The sequence below is a fragment of the Ooceraea biroi genome, chromosome 10 (assembly GCF_003672135.1).
Source record: "Ooceraea biroi isolate clonal line C1 chromosome 10, Obir_v5.4, whole genome shotgun sequence".
Classification (NCBI taxonomy): domain Eukaryota; kingdom Metazoa; phylum Arthropoda; class Insecta; order Hymenoptera; family Formicidae; genus Ooceraea; species Ooceraea biroi.
The window spans coordinates 1435931-1460448 of record NC_039515.1 but is presented as its reverse complement, the minus strand read 5'-3'; the positions used below and the strand labels follow the sequence as shown (position 1 = coordinate 1460448).

At 39.1% G+C, this 24518-nt stretch overlaps 4 protein-coding genes across 9 annotated transcripts; 2 read left to right on the top strand and 2 right to left on the bottom strand.

The window, feature by feature from the left end:
• The first annotated feature begins 186 nt into the window (after window positions 1-186).
• Window positions 187-13240, top strand: LOC105274700 (mitogen-activated protein kinase kinase kinase 13). Its single transcript, XM_011331023.3, is given in 14 exon segments — window positions 187-1009; window positions 4030-4254; window positions 6921-7195; window positions 7310-7496; window positions 7571-7762; window positions 8013-8296; window positions 8299-8438; window positions 8585-8811; window positions 9306-9580; window positions 9583-9635; window positions 9847-10244; window positions 10333-10506; window positions 10680-10875; window positions 11074-13240. Coding segments are annotated over 13 exon segments (2718 nt in total). The 5' UTR covers window positions 187-1009; window positions 4030-4057; the 3' UTR covers window positions 11194-13240.
• Window positions 13241-14315: 1075 nt separating this feature from the next.
• LOC105274699 (armadillo repeat-containing protein 1) lies at window positions 14316-16701 on the bottom strand. The gene is made up of 4 exons (XM_011331022.3): window positions 16081-16701; window positions 15660-15995; window positions 15328-15537; window positions 14316-14898 (listed from the first exon to the last, which is right to left on the bottom strand). The coding sequence occupies exons 1-4, from the start codon at window positions 16186-16188 to the stop codon at window positions 14728-14730; spliced, it is 825 nt and encodes a 274-aa protein (XP_011329324.1). The 5' UTR covers window positions 16189-16701; the 3' UTR covers window positions 14316-14727.
• Window positions 16702-16892: 191 nt separating this feature from the next.
• Window positions 16893-24463, top strand: LOC105274693 (omega-amidase NIT2). 2 transcript variants are annotated; one of them, XM_026973225.1, is made up of 9 exons: window positions 16893-17279; window positions 17363-17744; window positions 18161-18264; window positions 18385-18692; window positions 20651-20800; window positions 21496-21680; window positions 21807-21975; window positions 23727-23960; window positions 24289-24463. In XM_026973225.1, exons 1-9 carry the CDS (start codon window positions 17140-17142, stop codon window positions 24381-24383), a joined length of 1767 nt encoding a protein of 588 aa, XP_026829026.1. In that variant the 5' UTR covers window positions 16893-17139; the 3' UTR covers window positions 24384-24463. The 2 variants fall into 2 exon arrangements, with proteins under 2 accessions (XP_026829026.1, XP_011329318.2); XM_011331016.3 differs by lacking the exons at window positions 16893-17279; window positions 17363-17744; window positions 18161-18264; window positions 18385-18692 and adding an exon at window positions 19962-20126 and having other exon boundaries at window positions 24289-24460.
• Window positions 19611-20644, bottom strand: LOC105274692. 5 transcript variants are annotated; one of them, XM_011331015.3, is made up of 3 exons: window positions 20327-20644; window positions 20038-20220; window positions 19613-19963 (listed from the first exon to the last, which is right to left on the bottom strand). In XM_011331015.3, the coding sequence occupies exons 1-3, from the start codon at window positions 20360-20362 to the stop codon at window positions 19811-19813; spliced, it is 372 nt and encodes a 123-aa protein (XP_011329317.1). In that variant the 5' UTR covers window positions 20363-20644; the 3' UTR covers window positions 19613-19810. The 5 variants fall into 5 exon arrangements, 3 of the variants coding, with proteins under 3 accessions (XP_011329317.1, XP_019885740.1, XP_019885739.1); XM_020030181.2 differs by having other exon boundaries at window positions 20038-20236; window positions 20337-20644; XR_002192969.2 differs by having other exon boundaries at window positions 19611-19963; window positions 20069-20644.
• Window positions 24464-24518: the final 55 nt, after the last annotated feature.

Sequence of the window (24518 nt, the reverse complement as noted above, 5' to 3'; positions counted from 1 at the left end):
AATATCCAGCTATCGTTTTGTTGTGATAGAATCAGTACATGAATTACTTATGCAATATAACAAAATTTTCTTAGTTTTTTTTATCGTAATGTCCTAAAAATAAGAGAAAAAATTTTAATTTCTTTTACATTTATCATTATTATATATTTAATTCTCTTACAGTTTTTAAGTAATAACATAATTTTATCCTTTATAGAGATACAAATTGGAGCAATCGTACCGAGAATTAATCATCAGGAAAGTGCTAAGTAAGCACCACTTTGTGGCACAAAGCACAAAGTGGTACTTAGCATTATTAAAATGAGAAATTCTGAAAGAACATCTTCCGGACTAAATCACCACGGGGAGGATTCCCGTAGCTGCGTCTTTCTTTCAACAAAAATTGAATACGGAAGAGGCGTGGCTTCGATCGGCAGGAACCTGTTCGTTCCTGATCCCTTCTCCGCGCCTCGTTTCGTCGCAACGTGACGTTAGCAGCAAGCGCGTTCGGTTGCTCCTGGTTACTGACGGCCTGTTACTGACGCGTCGCGCACGCGCAGTCGACTGACTGTCTGCGCGCTCTGGCGTCAGAGTCGCGGGACAATAGCGCGCGCCATTTTGTCCAGTGCCCATCGAACGCGTAGCGCGTCGAGTCGCTGTCGCGGGGCTATTCACTGCGCAAGTGATCGAGTTGAAGCGAATAACGCGCGCGCCAACGAACGAACGAACAAACAAATAAACAAACAAAGCAACCAGCCAGTAAACTGATGAACGAACGAACGAGCGTTCAACTCAGGACGGGTGTAACATGTATTACGTGCCTTCTCGGTTCGTGCCTGTAACAACGACGTCCCGCGCAGCGAGCAAGAGCACCTCCTTGGACGGCTGCGGACAGCTAGGACGACGGATGTAGCGCAAGGATGACCGACGCTCAGCGAGCTCTCGATCTCTGAAACGCAGGTGACGTGATTGCACCAGGAAGTCCTCGATTGATCTCATCGTCACTGCGGAGAGCAGCGTTCGAATAGAGGTGAGAACGCCGAACGAGAGGGTAGCGCGCCGCTAGCTCTGATCGATAAAGCGCGCGCGCGTCTCTCGCATCCATCCTTCTCGGTTCCTCTGTTTCGTGGGAGGAACGAGCGCCCGCGCGCTCACCCCATCCCCCGCAGGGAGGAGGATTTCACGCTCCGCCGAATGCCACTTTGTCGGCCTGCGACGGAGACGACGGCGACGCACGGACGGACGAACGGCAAGTACTCGCTCGCTTGTGCAAGTCGAGCTCGAGGAAAGTGAAAGCTCGCCTCGCCGTCGCGATTGCTCGCCTTTGATTCGCAGGAGACCGCTCTATTTTCTGGCTGCACTCTTTCGCGTTCGCCACTTTTGAAATGATTCAATTCATCGATCATAGAATTTTTGACGTCGGTTTTCTCAGTCTTTCGAAACGTTTCACGCGGAAGATACTACGAAAATGGGTTCTTGCATCATGAAGACAATAACGATAACTTTGTCATGTCACAATAATTAATTGTCCAGGAAAATTATTTTTCTATGCTTTTGTATATAATTTTCATGGTATTTCCTAACGTTTATATATATATATATCTTGTTTCTTTACGTAATCCGAGTCGGATCTAATACATTGATTAACCCTTTCACCATTGCGGCGATAATACGTTTCAGCGATTTAAGATTAAAAATAAGAGCAACCGTGCAACGGTAAAATTCTTCAGACATTATGTGTCCGTATAGTACGTTCTAATCTTTCAATCTGTTAGCCAAAATTAGAATAAAAAAGTGTAATCAATGTAAATTATAAAATCTCACAAAGAACTTCTTACGTGCATAACATTGATTTGTATTTTTCGACACAAAATTTCCAATTTCATTGTAACAAACAAAAACCAAGAAATTAAATATTGTATTAAATATATATAAATATTAATTAAATCAAATTAATTTGCTAATTTATCTTAAATATATCGAACAGCAATTTAACAATCCATGTTTGAAGAGAAGCACTTTCAAGTAAATTCAATCGGCGAACTGTTAGCGATTAAATTAGAGATTATGAAATAATTATCGTGAAGCATGCACGCTCCTATCATGTAAGAATGCGTTCAAAATAATAGAAATAGAAATGTGCTTTTAATCAAGCTTAAAGAGTAAGTATGTCCAGAAATAGGAAATAATCATCCACTCGTTATGAGCCACTGGGCACCGCAAACAGCATTGCGATCACTGGCCATTATCAGGTGGTGATTTCAATGCTAGGATGTGCAGCAGAAGCGTACGCGTGCTATCCTTTAAAGATTTGGTCTCACGATTCTTGTGTTTATTTACGAGCTAGCGAGGGGCGGCTTCATTCATTCGTGGTAACTTGGCGCGATCGATATATGTGAGGCAAACACGAAGATACAATCTGCGAGCGTGATTATGAATGCCTTTTCACTTACTATGTCTTTAGCTTGTCCCATTTGATATTCTCTTCTCCTTCAGAGATTAAGGCAATTGTTCACTCGCTTGGCTGATGAAATAGCAGCTACAAATCGATGAATGATTTACGAGAAAAATGCACAAAAGCGATATCAGTCGGCAGCGTGCAAGCTCGTGATGCTACATTTATTTAATGACAGAAACGGGTTTTCATTAACTCGACCCTCGTCACTTTTCTCCCTGAGGGACTAGAGAGCGAGGCCTACTGCGCTCTTGTATGCACAGATCAATCCTTACACGCGATGAATGCACACTTCCTCGTAGCAGTATTTTCCAAGCATTTTCAGGAAAATCACCTGTTAACGTAATATTAGTTTCGAAACTATTATCGCGCGAGAGAAAAATAAAAATAATCAAGATAGTATTGTATAATTCGTAGTCGAGATGTTACAGAAGAATTTTCGACAATATTGATTGCGTAACAAGTAAAAAGAGAGAGAAACTGAAGCTTCTCTAATTTTGCTTTTTCTAGAAAATGAATTTCCGAATTTGCGAAGATGAAAACGTGATAGAGGTAGACCGTCGCAGAAAGGCCTTAAGAATAACTTGGAGGAACTTGAAAATGAAGGCAAAACTTCAAGCCAGGTGCGCAGAATTAATCGAGGGCACACCTACGTGTGACTCATTGTAGACGGGTTCCTCCTGGTTTCTGTAGCCCTTCGTGTAAGGGATGTGCATGGAATGGGACACGGCTCACCCTCTATATATTGCATTATTATTATTAGCATTCATCTTTCGCTCGTATGTTGACTTCGCGTAGTTTTTAGTAACTTTGGAGATAATAATCTTCATCGCCGGAATAAATACTTAAATAATAATAGGGTCGGATGAAGACTCGAACTCTCCAAAGAATCCGGGTATGCAAAATAAAAGAAAAGGAGTACTCAGGTATACGGACGGGCAAATACCATGCCTCTTACTAGATCGGCATTCCATTGAACCTGGCTGTCTCTCCTCTCTCTCTTTCTCTCCTACAGATAGCTATTATAAAAGTGGTTTCTTATTCATTTCTTTTTATTTTCGCCCCATTCTGATGGTAACAGATAATCACGCGCGGATGTAAGTGGATGCTCCACGATGATAGATTCTTAGCATACCAGAATATAAAATCGAGTTACTTCGTTTTCGTTAGTATGATAAGTTATAAATTACCGTAACATGTTTGCGGAAAAAGAATCATTAATGCTCGAAAAGCAGTTTCTCTTTTTCCAAGCCACTTACGTCGATCATTATCTTCAAATTTACTATTTTGAAGGGAATACAAATGAAGAAGTGTTCAAGACAACATATTACCAGGAAGCAATTTAGATAACAATCTATATTCATCGGAATTTCATTTGTTCTAAGAAGTCACCGTATTATACTAGAAAATATTTGAAAACTGTTTTCTTATCTATCTCAACTTCTTCTTTCTGGATTTCTACTGAAGCATGCGATATTTTATAGTAATCGAGAAAGAGATAACAATCGCACTGACCTGTTATCGAGACAATGTTTTGTTCATGACAGATAAGCCTCCCTTCGGAGATTAAAAATCAACCAAATATTTTTTTTCAGGAGCTTTTGCTTGTTTGAATGCGTGAGAATGCACACCTCTGGATCCCTTGCAAACTCTCCTGAAATTATCCTGCAAACGACTGATGTCGACGTTCTGAGATACGACATGATGAATATGAAGCTTGATATGAAGGAAACGAGTCCGTTCTCAATCGTCCACAACACAGACGTGAACGAAGTGATTCTATCCTCACCTCAGCCGGAGGCTCACATATTTACTAACAGGTAATTTTCTCATTTAATTGTTAATTCTCGAGAGGCTCTCAGATTAATTTCAGACGTCAATTCTTGAAGTGCAAGTTCACTGATGTTGCACCATGCTTCATCAGCTGTTTGCGCAAGTTCATAATTGTGACAACACATTATCATATCACCTAGGACATTTGCTGCGTTGCGTTTTAATGTTTTAGCAACAAATATCGTGTGCCGATGCGTATCGGTGCCGGATTAATCGCGATTACACCTCGTGTAACACTGCTTTCGTAGATTCGAAACGGCGCGCGTCGCGTTATCTATGTTTGCGCATCGCGCGAGGACCATCGCGTCGCGCGCGAACGGACGCTTTCGATGCGCCACGGTATTTAGACGGCGATATCGGAGACAGAGACGGAGGGAGAAAGAGAGAGACAGGAAGAGGGAAAACAGACGAAGGAGAGAGGGAGACAGATAAGGAACAGATAAAGGCAGTAGCGCTCTTGACCCTCTCCATCGGTCTTCACACGCGAGTAAGTGGCAGTAAGCGGAATAGCTCTGGTGCGCGTGTGTCTCCTCGTCTCCACAGGCACCGTTCGCTCGTGACGGTGCTACGTGACGACACTCGTCTCGTCGGATCGAGTCTCTGCGAGACACATTACTCTCGTTATACCCATATGCTACGCGCGACGACGCCGACGCGATGGTCCTCACACGGTTCTTCCAGAAGAAGTCAGCGGCGCAGAACGATGAGACCGCCGCCGTCGATCCCACCGCCGACGCTGTCGCGGTCGTGTCCAGCGATATACCCGGCGCTACGACCAAGAGGTGAGCGGATCTCCGATGCGACACGCGCGCGAAAGTCACGAGTCCACGGTGGAACGCGCCCGGAACGCGTGCCCGATAACGGACGCGATTCGCTCCGCTCGCTCGTCAACAACGGCGACTCCGATACGCTGTGCCTCGTGCCTCGACAGATGTCTTTCGACAGGGTCTACGCGAGATTTCGGGCTGACTGGCTGGCATCGCATGCCGTCGAGTGCCCTTAGCACGAATCTCCTGTCTATGATGCACCTGATCTGCTGGCTGTTATCACGGTTGAGACGCGGGATCCCAAGCTCGGCGCGTTACTCTTTCCGCATAGACCGCGTAGATTCAAGAGAACGAACTTGCGTGTCGACAGGAATGATATTTTTAGACGGATAACTCTTTGGAAAGTACTTGCTCGCGTTCGTCATTGGTGTCGGTATCGGTAAATGTGCTCTCAGATTGCGTGCAATCAAGAATTTATTCGAAGGTATCAGAGAACAAAGGACAGGTTTCACGCCGATGATGTTGTGCGGCGTGCTCAATCATTCGCTGGCGTTAGCCGTGGAACAGCAATCGAATGTCGTATTAATGAACTTAACAGTAATAATACACAATGCGGAATTAAAGAGTGAGAACAAGAGTAACGACAAAAATAATAACGTAATAATGACGTTTGTGCTACTTTGAAATAGCAATAGCGATAGAATAACACTCACATTGTCACCGTGTCGTAACTTTATTCGTGTATACTAGAAATTTATATGTGATGGAAGTGGAATCGATCAATCCGCTGTTCAGGCGTATTGTTTACGGCAACGAGCACGGCCCTCCCATTGAGTGACGCCAGCAGACAGCTGATACGAAGGCCGCGGTAAACGTGCACGCACGTACTATGCACTTATTTGATTCGCTACGCGGCGCGTTGGTTTTTGCGCGTACATTAGCGCTGCGCACATGACTTCTCGTGTGCCGCCAGGAAAGACCGTCTCGAAGACGATTGTGAAATTGCGACAATCGGGCAGTCGTATCTCTTTAGTTAAAAGCACTTTTATTACTTCTACAAGTTTCTGCCTGAAGTAACAAAGAGAGCAGCGACCACTGGAAAGTACGAGTAACAATTCACGATTAATATAGCAAATGATACTGTCATCGATTGAGCACGCAATGTGATAACACTGGCATGAAAATATGAACGATCTATCCGCACTCTTTTGATATTTTTTACGACACGACGATTTAAATTCTACTTTCTCAGTCTGGTGATCATAGAGTTGGCTATCCCTTACGTAAATGTAGATAAGTCCCCGCGTATTCGGTATCCTCCGCGAAGAGACGTGCGCTGTATCGGTTATCAATAAAATCAACAGCTGATAGCCAGTTCAAACATGAAATTCCGATTTGTTTATGCAATTTCTTTCGTATTTCTTTCACGCACGCACGAGAATTCCAGCCTCTCTTTTCATTTCAAATCACACGCGCAAATCATGTATATTATTTACAGAAATATATGGGAATGTTATACATGTACAATTACAAATTTGTAAAAGAAATTATAAACTGAAAAATTTATTGTACATCGTGTCCCTATAAAAAATTATTCTTTTTATTTAACTATCTTATATTTTGCTTTTTTAGATAAATTTTTATCTAAGTTCTTATAATTATACATAAAGGAATGATTCGAGTTATTTGCTCGAAATCAAGCTTTATACATTCACACAAGTTTTATTATGATTGATTTAAAAATGATTTCGCTTTCAATATTTGTACTTGATTTCAGATATTCAAATAAATATATATTGAATAGATAAATATACATTATCATGATAAATATACTGAAATAGCATAAACTGTAAACTAATATTACCTAATGCATGAATTTTTTCCAGCATGTTGTGCATCCAAGAAGAGTTAGCTCAGTTAAACGAAATCGCAGGTAGTCCTGAACAACTGATCACAGAATTGCAATTATCCAACAGCAATCACCATAACCCTGCAAGTAATTCCAACGACACTGGGACAAAATGCGCTCCCGGATCGGAAAGCATCGATTCCCAACGATCGAGTTGGGTGGAGGGTATATTAGGGTGCATGCGTCCTGTTTGGACCATGTTATCGAAGGCTGCTATTAACGAAAAAATCAAGGCTCACTCAAGTAAATCGCGTAAGTCTCCCTCACGCGCACGTGATTTTTTATTCATCTGATTATCTAAAATGGTCTTGAAGTATCTGCAAGCTATATTGGATGTGACTATGAATAACGAGAAATCGCATTTAGTGGATGAATGGGAGATACCTTTCGAAGCAATCACCGAGTTACAATGGCTCGGAGCTGGGGCTCAGGGTGCAGTATTCAGCGGAAAGTTAAATAAGGAAATTGTAGCCGTGAAGAAAGTAAAGGAACCGAAAGAGACTGATATACGACATTTACGAAAACTTAATCATCCAAACATTGTACAATTCAGGTAAGACTTGTTATCTCTCTCACAATAGAGTACGTGTTACATTATACGAGACGCTTGTTGTTTAATATTCATAGGGGAGTTTGTACACAAGATCAATGCTACTGCATAATAATGGAGTATTGTCCATTTGGACCATTGTACGACCTCCTGAGAGCTGGGGAACCGGTTCCTCCTCTTAGATTGGTGTCATGGTCAAAACAACTTGCTGCGGGAATGGCGTACCTTCATGCCCACAAGATCATACACAGAGATCTGAAAAGCCCAAAGTAAGTGAACGATAGAAAATTCATAATGGAAAATGGAAAAGTTTTGACTCCTCCCTTAGACTCAATACTTAAAATCTATCCTCTTTAACAAATTTCAAGTCAAAGATTTTTCTTTAATAAGGACAATATTTTGAATTTGGTAATATCTTGAAACCTTGCAATGATATTATACTTGGACAAGGAGAAATCGGCGATGATTGTTCGTTGAATGTTGAATAATTGAAGAGGAATTACTCGCGTGTGCTTGTAGCGTACTGATAGGGCAAGGGGAAATAGTGAAGATCAGCGACTTTGGCACGAGTAGGCAGTGGAATGAGATTAGCACGAAAATGACTTTCGTCGGCACGGTAGCGTGGATGGCTCCGGAAGTTATCAGGAACGAGCCGTGCTCGGAAAAGGTGGACATATGGTCGTACGGCGTCGTACTGTGGGAATTGCTCAGCGGAGAGATACCTTACAAGGACGTGGACTCTTCAGCCGTTATGTGGGGGGTGGGCAGCAATTCTCTTCGTCTACCGATACCTGCCAATTGCCCGAGGGTTATGGACTATTGATCAAGCAATGTTGGGCGGCCAAACCGCGTAACAGACCATCCTTCAAGCTCATCGAGATGCATCTGGCGATTGCAGCTGTTGACGTACTTTCTACGGATCTCGACGATTACTTCAAGGCACAGGTACGTTAATCAAGTGATAAATATTTCTTCAATGTTGTTCTCTTGATTATCGAGCGTAATAAAATTTTTTAAAAGACTTGCTTCCTCCTTATATTCGCTGTACAATAAAAAATACAAAATAAAATGACAAAATGTTCTCGTTACAGCAATCTTGGAAGAAGGAAATACAGGAGCACATGCAACACATGCAACGATTCACTAAAACGAATTCGCGTTTCGAGGCCGATCTGATCCGACGGAGGGAAGATGAATTGCGGCACGCCCAGGATATCAGGGAACATTACGAGCGCAAGCTTGAACGCACTAACAACCTATATCTGGAACTGAATGCTGTCCTGCTGCAATTGGAATTACGTGAACGAGATGTGATAAAGTAAGAGACACTCCATTTGTAGCAAAAGTTAGGAGAATGTACTATACGTATAATCCTTTCGTTATGTTACTTATATGAATATACAGAACTAGAGATACTAGAGATGTCGAAGAAAAATTGCTCATTTTTAGTCGATCAAAACCTGGCACTAATCTTGATGTTCAGATAATCTTTTTCTGCGTGAGTTGTAAAACTTTCCAACTTAAATAACTGCTAACGGGATTTGTCAGACTTACAACACAGCTGTTTTTCTTATTGCTAGAAAGCGACCACACTAAATTAGGATCTATATGAATAAGTTAAGATTCGTCGCGAAAAATGTCACCCCAGCCAGGGTTCGAACCTCCCTCATACTTCATACTAGAGATGTATTATATCATGCATTTATTTAAAAGCAGACAACACAGTTCTATTGTCCGCTCTGCATTTGTGGAGCAGATAATATGAGAACACAGACGAGCGCGCGCATTTAGAAGTAAATGTCCGGTTTGCAGGAGAGAACAGCAATCGGGATACAAACAATGCAAGAAGCATCTCGTCCGTCCCTTACTGAAGGCCCAGGAGAGGCTGTATCGCAGGCGGAACGGTGGTGCGGTACAATTCTCCACTTCGTCAACGCCCACCACTCCGCCATCACCCGCAGATTCGCCGCAGAGCCCGGTCAAGGCAACTATGTACACGCAGCTGAACGAGTCCAATCAACCGGAAACCGTTCTGGCACCGAGCAATAGTAGTTTCAAGCAACGTAAATATAGGCATCGCAGAGTCGGCTCGGTTGTGGTCTGAGTTCCAGTCCTAGGTCGAGTCCTCATCGCGAGAGAAAAGTAAGTGCACGCGATTCCAGTCGTAATTTACGCCTATAAATAATAAGCAGGAAGCATCAGAAAAAAAGGAAGGAATAGAAAGAGAATTGAACATTTCTTCCTTATTTTCTTGCACGAGAAGCATTACTGTGCGTTAACTACTTAATAATTTGCAACAATAAACATTACATGATAATCTGAATTAAACATGGAGCATAATTTTTAATTACAGAGTATAGAAGTACCTGCGAGATTCGTTGATAATCAGACGCAAACGGACATTATGGGCATCGGTGAAACAGATCACAGTCCAATGGCGAATGCTTCTTCACTGACGGAGAGATCCTCTTTGAGTGCTGTCAGCAGACACTCGTTCAGTAAACAAGTGACGGACCTGTACTTAAACGGGAATCCGATTTTGCCGGAGACGCACTATCCAATGCAAACTAGTTCCTGCTCCAGTCCTGAACCCTTGAACGAGAATAACGTCAACGGAAACGAAGGGTTGAAGGATTGCAGCGATGACGACAATCTCGAGACACTCGGCAGGAAAGTTAGCGAGATTATCAATGCTAATCGTCTCGCCTCGATTGATAATGGAAATGGCAATGATGTTATAATATCCCATAGGTATAATTATAGGCAACATACGTTATCCTTGTTTCTTAATCAAAATATAATTTTATAAATTATTTTATTTCTTCTTTCTCTTTTGCAGTAGAAACAAAGACGACTCTGGCAAATTATCTGGACATTACGTGGAACAATCCGATATTAAACGAATTGCTTCAGACAATATCGATGACCGCGAAGATGCTTACGAAGAAAGTTGGTCAGATGAAGAAGGAGAGGATCCAAGTTACACTTACAACTATTCTTTGAGACGAAGAAGGTATATTTATATGTTATCGTAAAAATAATAAACGCAGAATTCCCTACAAGTATTTTAAATATTTTCTATTATTGTGCTCTCCTCTGAAACATTGCGTTTAGAATTGGAGATATGATCTATTTGCTTGATATAAGTTCCGTACGTAAACTCATATATTCTGTCGAATTGTACAGTATCGCAAGGAGGCCGATTGGTCCCGGCTGCAGATTACGAAGATCCAAACCAACGATTGGAAGAATACAAGGGCCACTAGCGTCTGATGAGGAAAATACTTCTGAATATTCGCATCCTCCGTCCAGTCAGACCTCCACTTTAGAGAGTAACCCGGATGTTCAAAGAGTCCTTCGTAATATACAACATTCGCAAAAAGTAAGTACACAGAGCAATCTATTTTTATAATAATAGAGCGTGAAAATGAATCACAATAAAGTCTAAGTAAACAGATTCGCGTTAACATGTACTGACTGTACATACAAATGAATATACCGTACGCACAAAATAAGAAATCTGAAATAGAAAATATGAAATTAAAAATTAAAAACACGCAAACGTTTTATTCCAAAATAGAGGAAGGAGCTAGACGATGCTTCTGATACATCGAGTCAATCGGAAACGGATGAAGTTAGTGAAGTTACAATCGCGTCCCAACCAATGAGTGGAGCCATGAAAGTAGAGAGCCAAGTATAGATCATGTAGTAGATTAGTTCGTAATGTAATTTTTATATCTGATTTATGAACGGTTTATAGGATAGAATTATTGTAAGTAACATCCATCATTCTTGGAAATTTATGTTGAATATTGTATATTTATCTATTCTCATATATATATATATATACACAATTATTTACGCATGCATCCACTAAAAAAAATATGTAATATTATTCAAGAAGCATTAGCAGATGAATTGGAATTTCGAAGCATTCATGATGAATGTTTAATCGGTCATATATATGTATATATATATATATAAATTGTGCGGTAAGAAAAAAGCAAGCCAGATCAATTTTGCTCAAGTTTATTTGAATTATATATGGAATTCTTTCATATATACACCACCACGTCGTGGATCTAGATCTCTATATAATTTTCGTCCAATGAATCTACACATATATCATATATAATATCGCTTGGAAAATTTTTATTTATGTTAATGTAGTCGCAGAGATGTAGCGGTTACATCATCACTCAGAATCATCTTACGTACAGCGAGCATTCGTGCTCCGGATGAAGAATCACGTATTTATTTCTCTCATGGCATCTCATATTTTCATATCTACAGTTCCTTTCATATACATATATATTATATTTCATATGTATGTCACTTAATAAGTCATCAGTGTAGCTTCGAACTGTGTAGGTCCTAGATTATGTCCTAGAAATAAGTTTTGTACGTTAAAATTAAAAGCAAATGACGACTTTTTAGATTCATATATTTTCCTGCTTACGTACGCAGTTTTTCTTTTTTGTTTTTGAACGAAATAGAAAGGCAGCTATAAATAAATAGCAGCTGTGAAAACGCATCTGGCTATACAAATAATATTACGTAAACGCACATTACAAAATTTAAACGCAAATTGCGTGCGTTTTCTTGGGAAAAAAAGTACGGTTAAACTAAATGTCTCTCAAATAGAAATTATGTACAACATAAAAATAAGAAATTAAACGAATTTTATTATGACATAAAGTGCCTATGGCAATTTGCATGCAATGATCCAAGTGTCTAGTAAAACTTAGGGAAATCGATGAAACAATAATCTACGCAATTTAGTCTTTGAAGCATGTATTGAAAGATGTTGTACCTGTGCGATTTTATATTTGCAATTAATACGAAGACAGTTAGGTACGAAACGAGAAACGGCAGAGAAATATGTAAAATTCCCACTCCCTGAGAGAGAGTCTCTTTATAGCAGAAGAATAGTTCTATCATTACATGTATCTTCCGGGATATATGCTTACACGTAAGGAGTGTAATATTTTTTTTACTTCACAGCCAGCACAAGAGTCAAGAGTCAGATAAGTTACAGCGACGATGTACTTATTGATTTCAGAGCCTAAGCATTTATACATATATATATATACACACACACATATATATATATACACATATATATCATTTAAGAGCGAATTGTATTGCGATATAGGTGAAACGTGCTGCAGGTTACGCGAGTTTCAAAACGAAGCTCGACAATAGCATCGGATTGCACACGAGCCTCATACTCATTCCGTGAACCACTGGATACTATTACTAAATAAATTATCGTAAGCTTTATTTCTCTCTATCTCTCTCTCTGCTCACATGCATGCATGTCTACAAATTATATTACTTTTACTCAATTACCGGATTAAAGGAACGATGTTTTGCATCCATCTATTGTACCTGCTTTGAAACTCAAATTGCCTTAATGACAATTATATACATCTGTATTTTGTAAATATAGACAATACGAGGGAAATCTAGCGAGTAAGAATGAGAATAGAATAACGATTTTGATGTGCTCATTTGAACGAAGTAATTTATAAGATATATATATATATATATATAGATATATATATTATATAGAGAGAACTTTGTAGTAATCATACGTATTGTATCCATCATACTTATGCGAGTAGTTGCATAAATTGTTCCTTTTTGCGCAGTGGCAGCTAAAACTGACTAGTTCTATTATTATATAATAATAGAAGCAGTACACAAAATTTGTGTTACACGTGAAATAAAGTTGATTTACACGATGTTTCGCATTTCTTTCTTCCTACATCTATCTAACGCTAAGCGTATGTACTGTGTCGTGAACACTAAGGTGATACTGAAAGCGACTTTTGGTGTGTGTGGTTTCTTCGACGTGCGATTGTTTCACTCAGGAACAACCGTTAATCATGATAATACAAACGTGGAAATTTCAACGTTTATTATATAGTTGAGATTTACTTAATCATTATTATAATTTTGTAAATAGCAATTCAGCGGTGTTACACTTGTAGATATAAATACACAGATAATTTACAGTGGCCAAAGTTATTGCGACACTAAGCAGTAGATTTTTTAAAGAGCTTTATCTGTTTGTAAAAACTGTATTACTTGAATGTCACATTATATATTTAATAATCTCCACATTTAAGCTACGATATTTTAAATTACACGCTGTTACAATGAAATCTCATTTACATTAGGAAAGAAAATTCAGCAATTAGATCTCGAATAAGTATCATATCGAAGTTCGATGAGAATTTCTGTACTATAATATAATCTGTATATACAGGGTGTCCCAGACCTACCGTATCACCGGTTAATGGTAGATTCCTAAGGTGATTCTGAGACGAATGTTCTCTTGCAAAATGTCGAGGGTGGCGTAGTTTCGGCGCTACGAAGGGTTGTAGTTATTCTATCCTTTTGTAGAATTTTCCCGCGTTCAGTGACGGTGGGTCGAAAGGGGTCCCGCGCATCGCGCACACTTCAATTTGAACAGCCGCGAAAAATTAAGATCAAATTGAAGTGTGCGCGATGCGCGGGACCCCTTCGACCCACCGTCACTGAACGCGGGAAAATTCTACACAAGGATAGGATAACTAGCTTTCGTAGCGCCGAAACTACGCCACCCTCGACATTTTGCAAGAGGAACATTCGTCTCAGAATCACCTCAGGAATCTACCATTAACCGGTGATACGGTAGGTCTGGGACACCCTGTATATGCACAATTGGTATTTATGTATGTTTAATCAAGTTATAAAATTCGAACATGCATAATTGTTAAAATACGAAACATAAGAAAGATAACTGTATACAAATATACATAAAACGTACATATCTTTTTTTTGTACAAATATAGATGTAAAAGCTTAGAAATCTCTGTCTGTACAAGTCAATTTTCTATCGAAAGTACAAGATTACTCACAATAAACTATAAAAATCGTCAAACTCATTTTCAGCTGCAATCATAATACATCATTAAAACGTCCTGGCAAAAGTGCGAGATTCTTAAATGATTACATTTAATAACAGTCAAAATTACTCTGGATTAATACAAAAAATTCCCTCAGTTCATTCTCTTTAATATATACCTTTTTAGGTATTGTATGCTATTTATATGCACAAAATGCTATCAGTCCTTCTTCAAGAAGATAAACAGATTTAAATAATTAAAATTATAATTACATCAATCGCACAAATCATAACAATCAACAATCGTTTCATCACTAATTGTAAGACAATCTACGGATTTTACCAATAAAACGAATTACTCAGAAACTCGGCGGTAGATTTATACAAAGATGAAGCACTTTGCTTTAAACCGGTAAATAACGAGACAACACCCTCCCTATCGTCTTCTTCCTCCTCCTCGGGCAAGTAGTCAGGAATTTCCTCGCCGTCGCTATAATCGCCTACTTGTATCTGTAAACAGATTATTACGTTTCTGTTATATATATGAATAATAGAAAGCTTTGATCAATCGTAATTGTAACCCTAGCTTCCCACACAGGGGTGCCTGAAACCCCAAGTAAAATAAAGTAATTCACGATTTTTGAATGTAATCTTTTTTCACAAGCAAATATTTTATAAACTACTCTCTTTTTCAAATTTTCCTATGCATAGGCACGTTCCTTGATGTACTGATGGAAAAAAGACTTAAAATCACTTGATTTTTTCTTATATTTTTAACTAAATGTTCGACGTGGAGTAGCCTGTACCCCAGTGTGGGAAGCCCGTGAAAATTGAAAGTGGGAAGCTAGGGTTAATGAACAGAAGGCTGTCTATCATAAATAAAAAACACACTTGACGATTAAAAATCAAGATTAATCCAAGATTCGCAATAATCCTTACCAATGTTACAAGAAACTCTTGATTAAATTTGTTCCTTTTAACCAGTCTTGCCTCCATAGTGTCTGAATTTTTATCGATCACGTCCGCAATCTGCTTCGCGGTAACGTAACTCAAGGTACGCATCGTTACGCGCTGATGCTCCACATCCACAACCAGCGAAACAAGGCCTTCGATTCTTATTAATATTGTTTCTAGTTGGGCGCGGGTTTCCTAGTCGATTATTATTGCTATTATTGCTATTATAGTTTACAATCAATTCATCATCATTTATTCACCTAAGTGACATTGAGAAATTACTTTTGAAGGAATTACTATTCACAGAAAGTACTCACTGGTAATAGACCTTGAACGTGCAATACTATTACATGAGTCTTCAGCTTCTTGGGCTCTATAACTCGCCTGCAACGACTGCGCAAGTTATATATAGGTGGTTTCATACGTTCTATGTCATCCTTGATGCACTGCGCTCGACTGGCTATCTTTGGTTCACTCAAACTGTACTTGTTTATAATTGCCTCCAAGGACTCACGTATGCCAAACGTAGACGTTATGTGTATATAATTATCTACATTCTTAACGAACACTTCTAGAGTATCTAAAGCTAAAGCAACCACATCTAGATCAGGTACATCCAAGACATACGCTAAGTACGACAAGACCGTTTTGTCCTGCAACAGAGCAATAACAAGTCGATGCAGACACGTCATACGTATGTATCACTTGTAAAAGCTTGATGATTTGGGTCACGTTTACCTTCAAGATCGTGTCATGATTCGCCAAATCATCCGCGAGCTTCCTGTACGTCTGGAGAGTCTCCAACAACTCCCGTGGATCCACATCTGCCAAATCCTCTCCATCCATTGTCCACAAACGTTACGTTGGCATGAAACTTGAGCTTGAGATCCGTGCTCGATTAGATCCGGCTCACTTAGTGTGTTCTAACGCGATTCACGGAAACAGCCGCGAACCATTCTAGCCTCAATCCTTCTCAACAGCTCCGTACTCGTTTTCTACAGGAAGAAACGACGAGACGGACGTGTCGCTTTTTCTGGCATACGTTATTACAGCGTTGCGATTGAACGTACGCGTGAACGGGAAGTTAGTTTAATTTTATTTCATTTCGTATCAGAATCATCGAGATTGACATTAGAACGTAGCACGATATTACGTTCGCAAGTCACATTTGTCATTTGATAAACATTGATTGAGAGATGGTGTCTTGAAAGAGCTGCTCGCTTCTATCGACACCGAGGAGGATGGATAAATGATCAGATACCCACGTACCGTACGTGTTCACGACCGTCTACACCAATACGCACGTACGATGAACTAACCCTACTCGATACAGCGACTGTTTTGACGAGATAAGCTGGCCAAACGAAAACAGATGGAAAAACAAAATCTCTGGACACAGAGTCAGTGTAGCCAACTTGTGTTCATTCTATTCATCCAGGGATAAAAATGAAGGATTCTGATTGGTTTATTTTCTTTGCGTTATAAAAATGGAGGATTCTGATTGGTTTATTTCCTCATGCATTATGCAAAAGTCTGTGCTCCCGCCCTTAATTTGTCCAGATCTTCTGCTATGAATCATGGCGTCACATTGCCGCGTTCTGTGTGCTGAAGGAGCCATTCACCGATTGAATTGCGGCGTCGCATCGATATCGGGTATATCCTCGCGTTCTGATTGAAGTATTTACATAAAATACGAAAAATCGCGTATGTAGCATATGTGTAGCATACAACCGTGGTGTGAAAATTGCGCCAAGAATATTGCTATCGTACTACGTAAATGCAACAAACTGTTTAACAATGGCTGAAGAAGGTAAAAAGATTTCCTTTGGTTTTGCCAAATCCATAAAGAAACCGACGTTGGTCAAGCAAGTGCCACAGGAGAAGAAAAAGGTAGACTACATCGAGTGTCTCGACGGAAAGGCGATTAAGGTAATCGGGTAAGTTGGAGATTTATAGCCAAGCTCGAAATCAATACTTGTCAATCCGATTTGCTAGGTTAACCTTCACATTATTGTTTTAGAGAAGAAGCCAAGGAAGAGTCACCCCTTATTATTCCACTATTGGGTCCCAAGACTTGGCATGATAGAATTATTAATAAAATAGATGCTGACATCTTCGAACCAAAAACAAAAACTGAAAATGACACGCAGACTGTTAAAGTCAAGGAAGAGTCGAAAGAAGTATCTAATGGAGACATAACAATGGAGATTAATAAAGATATATCTAATGTACAGATAAAAACAGAACCGCAAGATGAAAAGGAAGGTAAAAGTCTTACTTTGGAAGAACAAGCAGCTAGAGAAATTGTAGAGGATCTTAAATCAGCGGAGAAAAAGGATGACAAGTTAGACAATCTAACGTTACCCTTAACGGAAGAAGCACATTTAAGGGGCATGGAAGAAGTAAGTACTCTTAATAATTAATAACGTTATATGCTATTATTAGTTGTTTAAATTAATTCAGTGCTTTATTTTTAAAGTTGAGCTTTTATTCACTTTCTTTCTTTCAAGCAATTCATCCTTTACTCTTTTATTCAGCCTTTACTCACTTTCTTGTTTTTGAACGGAGATTTCTCAGCTGCCGGATAAATGGAGAAAAGATGGCGAATGACGTTAGAAAAAGTTGGTATTAGAAAATGATGACGAATATTTCGGAGATTGACATGCTTTTTTATTATCTTTTTGTAATAAAGGCTCAATTTCTTCAAAAAAGAACCGAATTAATTCATACACCATGCAATAATGCCATGCTATTGTTTATATAATTAACTATTGTATAATTATATGTTGTACTTATTATGTTATCTCTTCCTTTACAGAGTACATTAGAAGATTATGAGAAGATTCCAATAGATGCCTTCGGTTTGGCAATGTTACGAGGAATGGGATGGAAACCTGGCAAAGGGATCGGCAAAAATGAAAAGTACGAGCTTTGTTTTATGTGAAATTAATAATGCTACGTGTTTATTACGCTCTTAATTTCGCTGCATATTCTTGGTTACATCAGTCACCTTTTTTATACTTCTACATATTGTTTTTGCAGAATTGTAGCGTCTGTTGTACCTGAATTACGGCCAAAAGGAATGGGGCTTGGTGCGGACAAGATGGCATTGCAAAAACAGAATGGGAAAGTTCAGAAGCAGGAGGAAGAGTTACGAATGGAGAAAGGAACTTTTATAAAAATCATCGCTGGCAAGCAGTCCCACGCGTACGGCCAAATAGAAGGCTTTGATGAAGATGTCGGAAGATTAATCGTGAAAATGGCTCTCAGTGGAGATACCATATCTGTCAACGAATGCACAGTTCAAGCGGTGACAAAGGCAGAATTCATAAAAAATTCCAAAGTCCTAAGTAAATAACAAATATAACAATTATCTCTTGGGGATTTTTAAATGAATAACAATTTACTATCTTGTAAAGTTCATGAAATTGCAGTTATTTATTCTTAAGCAAATAATATAAACTGTATTGAAATTAGTGATTAATTGACTTGGAGTATTCTCTAAATTTTTAAACTGCTTATATATACAATACATATACATATGTATAAATATTGTATATTATATATTAATAATAGATTTTATGTACTTGTCTACTTTAATTGAATATTCTTTAAGAGTCCTTCTATAGTTGTTTGACATATAATTATTGAAGCTTTTTAGTCTTTAATCTTTAATAAAACTGATTTCAGATGTCGCTAAATATGAGGAGTTTAAGAGCAAGGAAGGTACAAGCAAAAGGAGATCAGTGTCATCGGAATCATCTAGTAGTAGTCACAATAATTCTAGTATAAAGAAGAAAAAAAGGAAACACCGAGAAGATGATAATAGTAAGAAATCGAAGAAGAGGAAGAAATCAAAAAGTCGACGAAGGGATTCGTCTGACAGTGATAACGACAATAAAAGAAGAAGTACAAAGCATAGGCGCTCCAGTAGTAGCGATAGAGCAAGAAAGGTGAAGAAGTCGAAGAAACACAGAGGAGAGGATAAAGCATCTAGATATTTTGAATCTCCTGACAGAAGAAAATCCAAAAGCCACAGGTCCCGGTCATCCAGTAGGCGATAACACAACTGATAATATATAAAACTGATAACGGAATACTGTTTTATGTCATTCTATACTGATTTATAGAATTTTATTTGTATATATTATTTCGTAATAAAACTTATTTTTTCACACAGCTTTTTTTTAAGAAAAACCTCCAAAAATCCCATTTATAACGTGCTAAAAATGTTTCAGTAAAATGGCTATAAAAAAATTAAAATTGTATAACGTTCAGGAAAATTTTATTAAACTTTCTGTATGCTATTAACAAAGGGAGCGTACATAAGAAATATTTCACTAAATTAGTATTATAAATGTGAATAAAGCAATTATGCAAAAAAGGGAAGATGTTCCCTCAAAATTTGCCAGACGTTTCAAACAAAATGTCTCGCAAAATATTATCCAGTGTAAAATTTAGATTTGAGTTACTCAACGTTTAACAAATAGCTCTGTCTCTTAATAATGAACAGCTCCAAACAATGTAAGTAAATTAAATAAGTAAAATCTGTACTAAGCAAAATAACTTTATCTTGAAGCAACTCGCGGATATCGTGCGACCACAATAAACGTGTTTTTTCCTGTGAAAGCAAAGAAATTAGGACAGATGATATTTTTTTCATAATGTAAATAACATATTTTGCGGTTTCCTTACGTCATCGAGATAGCTACAAGGAGTACTTAACCCGAGCGTTGTCATGTGGCGTTCGAGTGCTGTGCGACGCGGGATCAGAACAATGTCATGTACGTATACCGTTATTTCTTCGCTAACTTCGGAATTGCATGTCTTTCTGTGCATAATAATCAAAAACCGAAGAACGGGATATTGTGACAGCTCCTGTATCGTCAGATAACTGTCAGATAACAATAATATATTTTCTGGAGAAGTAATTATTGACATTACTGGCTGTTACTGGCCATTAATCACTGTATTCAAAGCATACTTCACTGTACTTCAATTCAAACGTGAATCGAGACATTTGTAAGCCACGATCGAATCGAATCGAATTAATACGCGTACAGGCGAATTAACTTAAAATAATTATTCAGTTCCAACCGATTACTTCGACCCTCATTTTTAGGTTATATCGTATATTTAATTTGCTTTACTTGAATTTTTCCTCCATTCTTCCTGCATTACATGATTACATTTCTAGTTTTCTTTTCATGTGCAATATTCCGGTTTAACCTAATTTTAATTTAAGTACAGAGAGTGTAACATTAGAGTGCAGCTCGAAAGAATTGAATCAAGACCGTCGTGTTTTCAGCGCTACGTTTAGCGTTGGTACAACTGGCTGTCGGCGAGGACAAGGCGGCGAATATCGCGCGGGCCATTTCTTTCATCGAGCGCGCCAAGCAGCAAGAACTTGCCGACATCGTGACGCTCCCCGAATGCTTTAATTCTCCGTACGGAACATGTAATGATTTCAAATGAAATTTATTATAATAATATTTAATATTACGCAAGAGAGATGAGGTATTCCAAAAGATTAACCGAAATTGAAAAGATTTAAGAGAATTTCAGCCTCGCGAGATCTCGGAAGTCACTTCAAAAGTAGCAAACTCGAGCGAATTTCTCTTATTACTATCTTTATTCCTTCCGAATCATTTATAATAATTTTAATTATACTCCTGCATATTTCAGAAACAACATTTATTGTAAAGAAAAAATATATTTTCCTTTAGCTGCGGTTCAGTTGCACCCCTTCTTCTTCTTTCAAATAAAAAGAAGAAAGAAAATGTTTTGAAGCATTTGAAGCATCAACTGGACCACAGCCTTTGCAGTCCTTTTTTATGGTGGCAGTAATTAATGCTGCGGCCAATCAAACGTGTCGCATTTAATTTTAAATTTGAACACGAATATTCGACCTCGCGCGTGCGCACGAGATACTTGGCGCGTCCCACTTGTTTCTTCTTTCTTTTTCTTGAATATATGCATGTGCAAAAATCGAAAGCCTTGCGAGAAGCGAGTACATATAAAATAACATATATATATAAATGTTGTATGTAATAATTCGCTGCCAATAAAAATATTCGTACACTGCGCGTTTTACGCGCGTGTCGCCCATATCGATTTATTGCTCCTCGGTGATGTCGATGTAAAAACAAATAGCTCACTTCGCCAAGTACGCCGAGAGCATTCCCGATGGCGAGACGTGCGTGGCGTTGTCCGGAGCGGCGAGGAGGAACAATGTCTACGTGATCGGCGGCACGATACCGGAGAGGGATGACGGGAAACTGTACAATACCTGCACCATATGGGCGCCCGACGGAAAGCTCGTGGCCAAGTACAGAAAGGTACAAACGCTTTATTTTGTGTTTATAATAGTGTGTCTGTATGCTTTTCGATTTAACAACATTGTCAACAGGATTGTCGAGATTTAAACGAAACCGCTACTTGTACAAAGAGTTTTTTGTTTGCAGATGCACCTGTTCGACATCGACATCAAGGGAAAGATCACTTTCCGCGAGAGCGATTCGTTGTCGGCCGGCAACTCCCTTACCACCTTCGAAGTGGGAGGTTGCAAAATCGGCATCGGCATTTGCTACGATATCAGATTTGAGGAGCTGGCACGACTCTACAGAAACAAAGGTAAACGAGCACGCGTAGTGACGTGAAGGTGCCAGAGTTTATCATGTCGATAAACTCCGTCTTGCACTAGCGGATCCTGATGTCGATAATGGGGGGGGGGGGTTTGACAAACTTATTTGGTTTAATATTTTTCTAGTATCACGCTTAGCTTTTACTTCAGGATCAATGACGAGGACGTGGTGACACTTCTGATCCCATTTTATTTTTGATAAATTTTTTCAAACCAATTCAGCAAAACTGATTTCTTTATTTGGAAGGGGGGGGGGGTTTAACCCGAAAACCACCCCCCAGGATCCGCCAGTGCCGTCTTGTAATTATATTCTGTGACATTTCGCAACATTCTACAACATCTGCAGTCTGCAAGCGATCAGTTAAAGCAATTTGACTTCTCGAATAATATTGGGTTGGCAAATAAGTTGGTTCGGTTTTTTAAGGTGGAATAAAATACAATTTTTTTGATACACGAAATAAATTTTAATCAATTATATATTGACCATTTTTATTGATGACTTCTTGCCATCTTTCCACCAACTTCATTATGCCGCGTTCGTAAAACATCTGAGGCTTATCGGCGAAAAACCAATCCAGGTGTCTTTTGACGTTCTCTTCATCCTTGAAGATTTTTCCGTTTAAAGAGTTTTGCAACGACCGGAATAAATGATAATCGGAAGGGGCCAGGTCCGGTGAATACGCAGGATGAGGCAAAACATCCCAGCCAAGACTGAGTAATTTGTTCCGAGTTGTCAATGATGTGTGAGGTCTGGCGTTATTGTGGTGGAAGACAACACCTTTTCGATTTATCAATTCTGGACGTTTTTTGCGGAGTGCTTGATCCAATTTTGTTAACTGCGAGCAGTATATGGTTGAATCAATTGTTTTGCTTGACGGTAACAGCTCGTAGTAAGTGACACCTTTGAAATCCCACCATACGGAGAGCATGATCTTCTTCGGATGCAATCCTGCCTTCGAGGTTGTTTGTGGTGGCTCGCTGCTGTGTCCCCATGATCTTTTCCGCGTTACATTCTCATAGACGACCCATTTTTCATCTCCTGTCACTAACCGCTTCAAAAATTGATCGTTTTCTTGACGTTTCCGCAGCAAATCACAGATGGATATGCGAGTGGCCAAGTTGGCCTCGGTTAATTCATGCGGCACCCACACATTGAGCCGAGAAACGTATTCCAGTTGGCGCAAATTGTTTTCTACGCTTTATATGAGATATATTAAGTGCTTGGGATGGATTTTTATCGATGATAGCTTTGACATTACTTGAATCAATCTCGATCGGGCGACCGGAGCGAGGCGCATCATTGACGTCAAAATCTCCAGAACGGAATTTGGTGAACCACTTTTGACATACGCGTTCTGTTAAGGCATCATCTCCATAAACACGGCATATCTTTTTATGAGCCTTTGCAGCTCGTTTGCTCTTCTTGAAATAATAGAGCAAAATATGACGATAATGCACGTTATTTACTTCCATTTTTACAGCTACGCAGCACACACAATATTGATGTTAGTCAAACCAAAATTTACAGAAAGGTTATGTGAAACATGTACTTTTAAATGCACTCTGAAGTTGCGCGATAGTATCGAGAAAAACAAGAGTGAATTGGAAAGAAGTTGCACCGAAGCAAAAACCGAACGAACTTATTTGCCAACCTAATATATTGAGGTGTTAAGGATTTAGGGTAAAACAGGGTTGTTAATTGAATAATCGTCACATTTGCAATTTTGGTTTATGATGTCAGGTTGCCAAATGTTGATATATCCGGGAGCGTTCAATATGACCACTGGCCCGCTGCATTTCTCGTTGCTGCAACGTGCCAGAGCAAACGACAATCAATTATACGTAGCTTGCGTATCGCCAGCACGTGGCTCGCCGCCTGGATACGTCACTTGGGGACACAGCCAGCTAACCAATCCTTGGGGTGAGATACTTCACGAATTGGATGCTGGCGAGGATATGGTGGTCTCTGACATAGGTAATTAATTTTTGCTAGACTAGTAACGCTAGAAACTAGAGTAACAGCGAGGTGTAACGCGAGTAGCGTACTTCCAAGTTCGATACAACCGGGATACTTCGGAACTTCGGTATAGAATAGTCTTCAGTCGTCTTGTATTTGCTACGTAAAAGTTTGTTGCTTTTTTAATATATGAAATAAAAAATATGTTTTTTTGGTTGCAATATGTGAACATAAGCACGTAATAAAGCCACCTTCGAAGAGAATAATAAAACGGTAAAATTGTAAAATTGATGAAATATCGGAATTATATGCATGAACTGTACATCGAGATAACACATTGCTGCAGATTTGAAGGTCGTGGATGAGGTCAGGGCGCAAATTCCGACGTTCAGTCAACGCCGTACGGATCTGTACGACACCGTTTGGAAGCAGGACGTTTAGAAAGGTATCATGATACACAACGTTGATATTCACGTGTCATTCTGCAATCATGCAAATAAATTTTATTACTCTGCAATATATTTCTTGGTATATTTACTTTCGTTTTATCGTACACTTTATTATCGACCAAAGATG

Coding starts and splice junctions, on each gene's coding strand:
- LOC105274699 (XM_011331022.3), bottom strand. CDS start 16,188: ATGGATGGAGAGGATTTGGCAGATGTGGATCCACGGGAGTTGTTGGAG. Junction 15,538..15,659: donor ACGTTCAAGGTCTATTACCA/GTGAGTACTTTC, acceptor ATAATCGACTAG/GAAACCCGCGCCCAACTAGA. Junction 14,899..15,327: donor AAGAGTTTCTTGTAACATTG/GTAAGGATTATT, acceptor ATCTGTTTACAG/ATACAAGTAGGCGATTATAG.
- LOC105274693 (XM_026973225.1), top strand. CDS start 17,140: ATGGCTGAAGAAGGTAAAAAGATTTCCTTTGGTTTTGCCAAATCCATA. Junction 17,280..17,362: donor AAGGCGATTAAGGTAATCGG/GTAAGTTGGAGA, acceptor TTATTGTTTTAG/AGAAGAAGCCAAGGAAGAGT. Junction 20,801..21,495: donor TAATTCTCCGTACGGAACAT/GTAATGATTTCA, acceptor AAAAACAAATAG/CTCACTTCGCCAAGTACGCC.
- LOC105274692 (XM_020030180.2), bottom strand. CDS start 20,283: ATGTCAATAATTACTTCTCCAGAAAATATATTATTGTTATCTGACAGT. Junction 19,964..20,037: donor CTTGTAGCTATCTCGATGAC/GTAAGGAAACCG, acceptor TTGCTTTCACAG/GAAAAAACACGTTTATTGTG.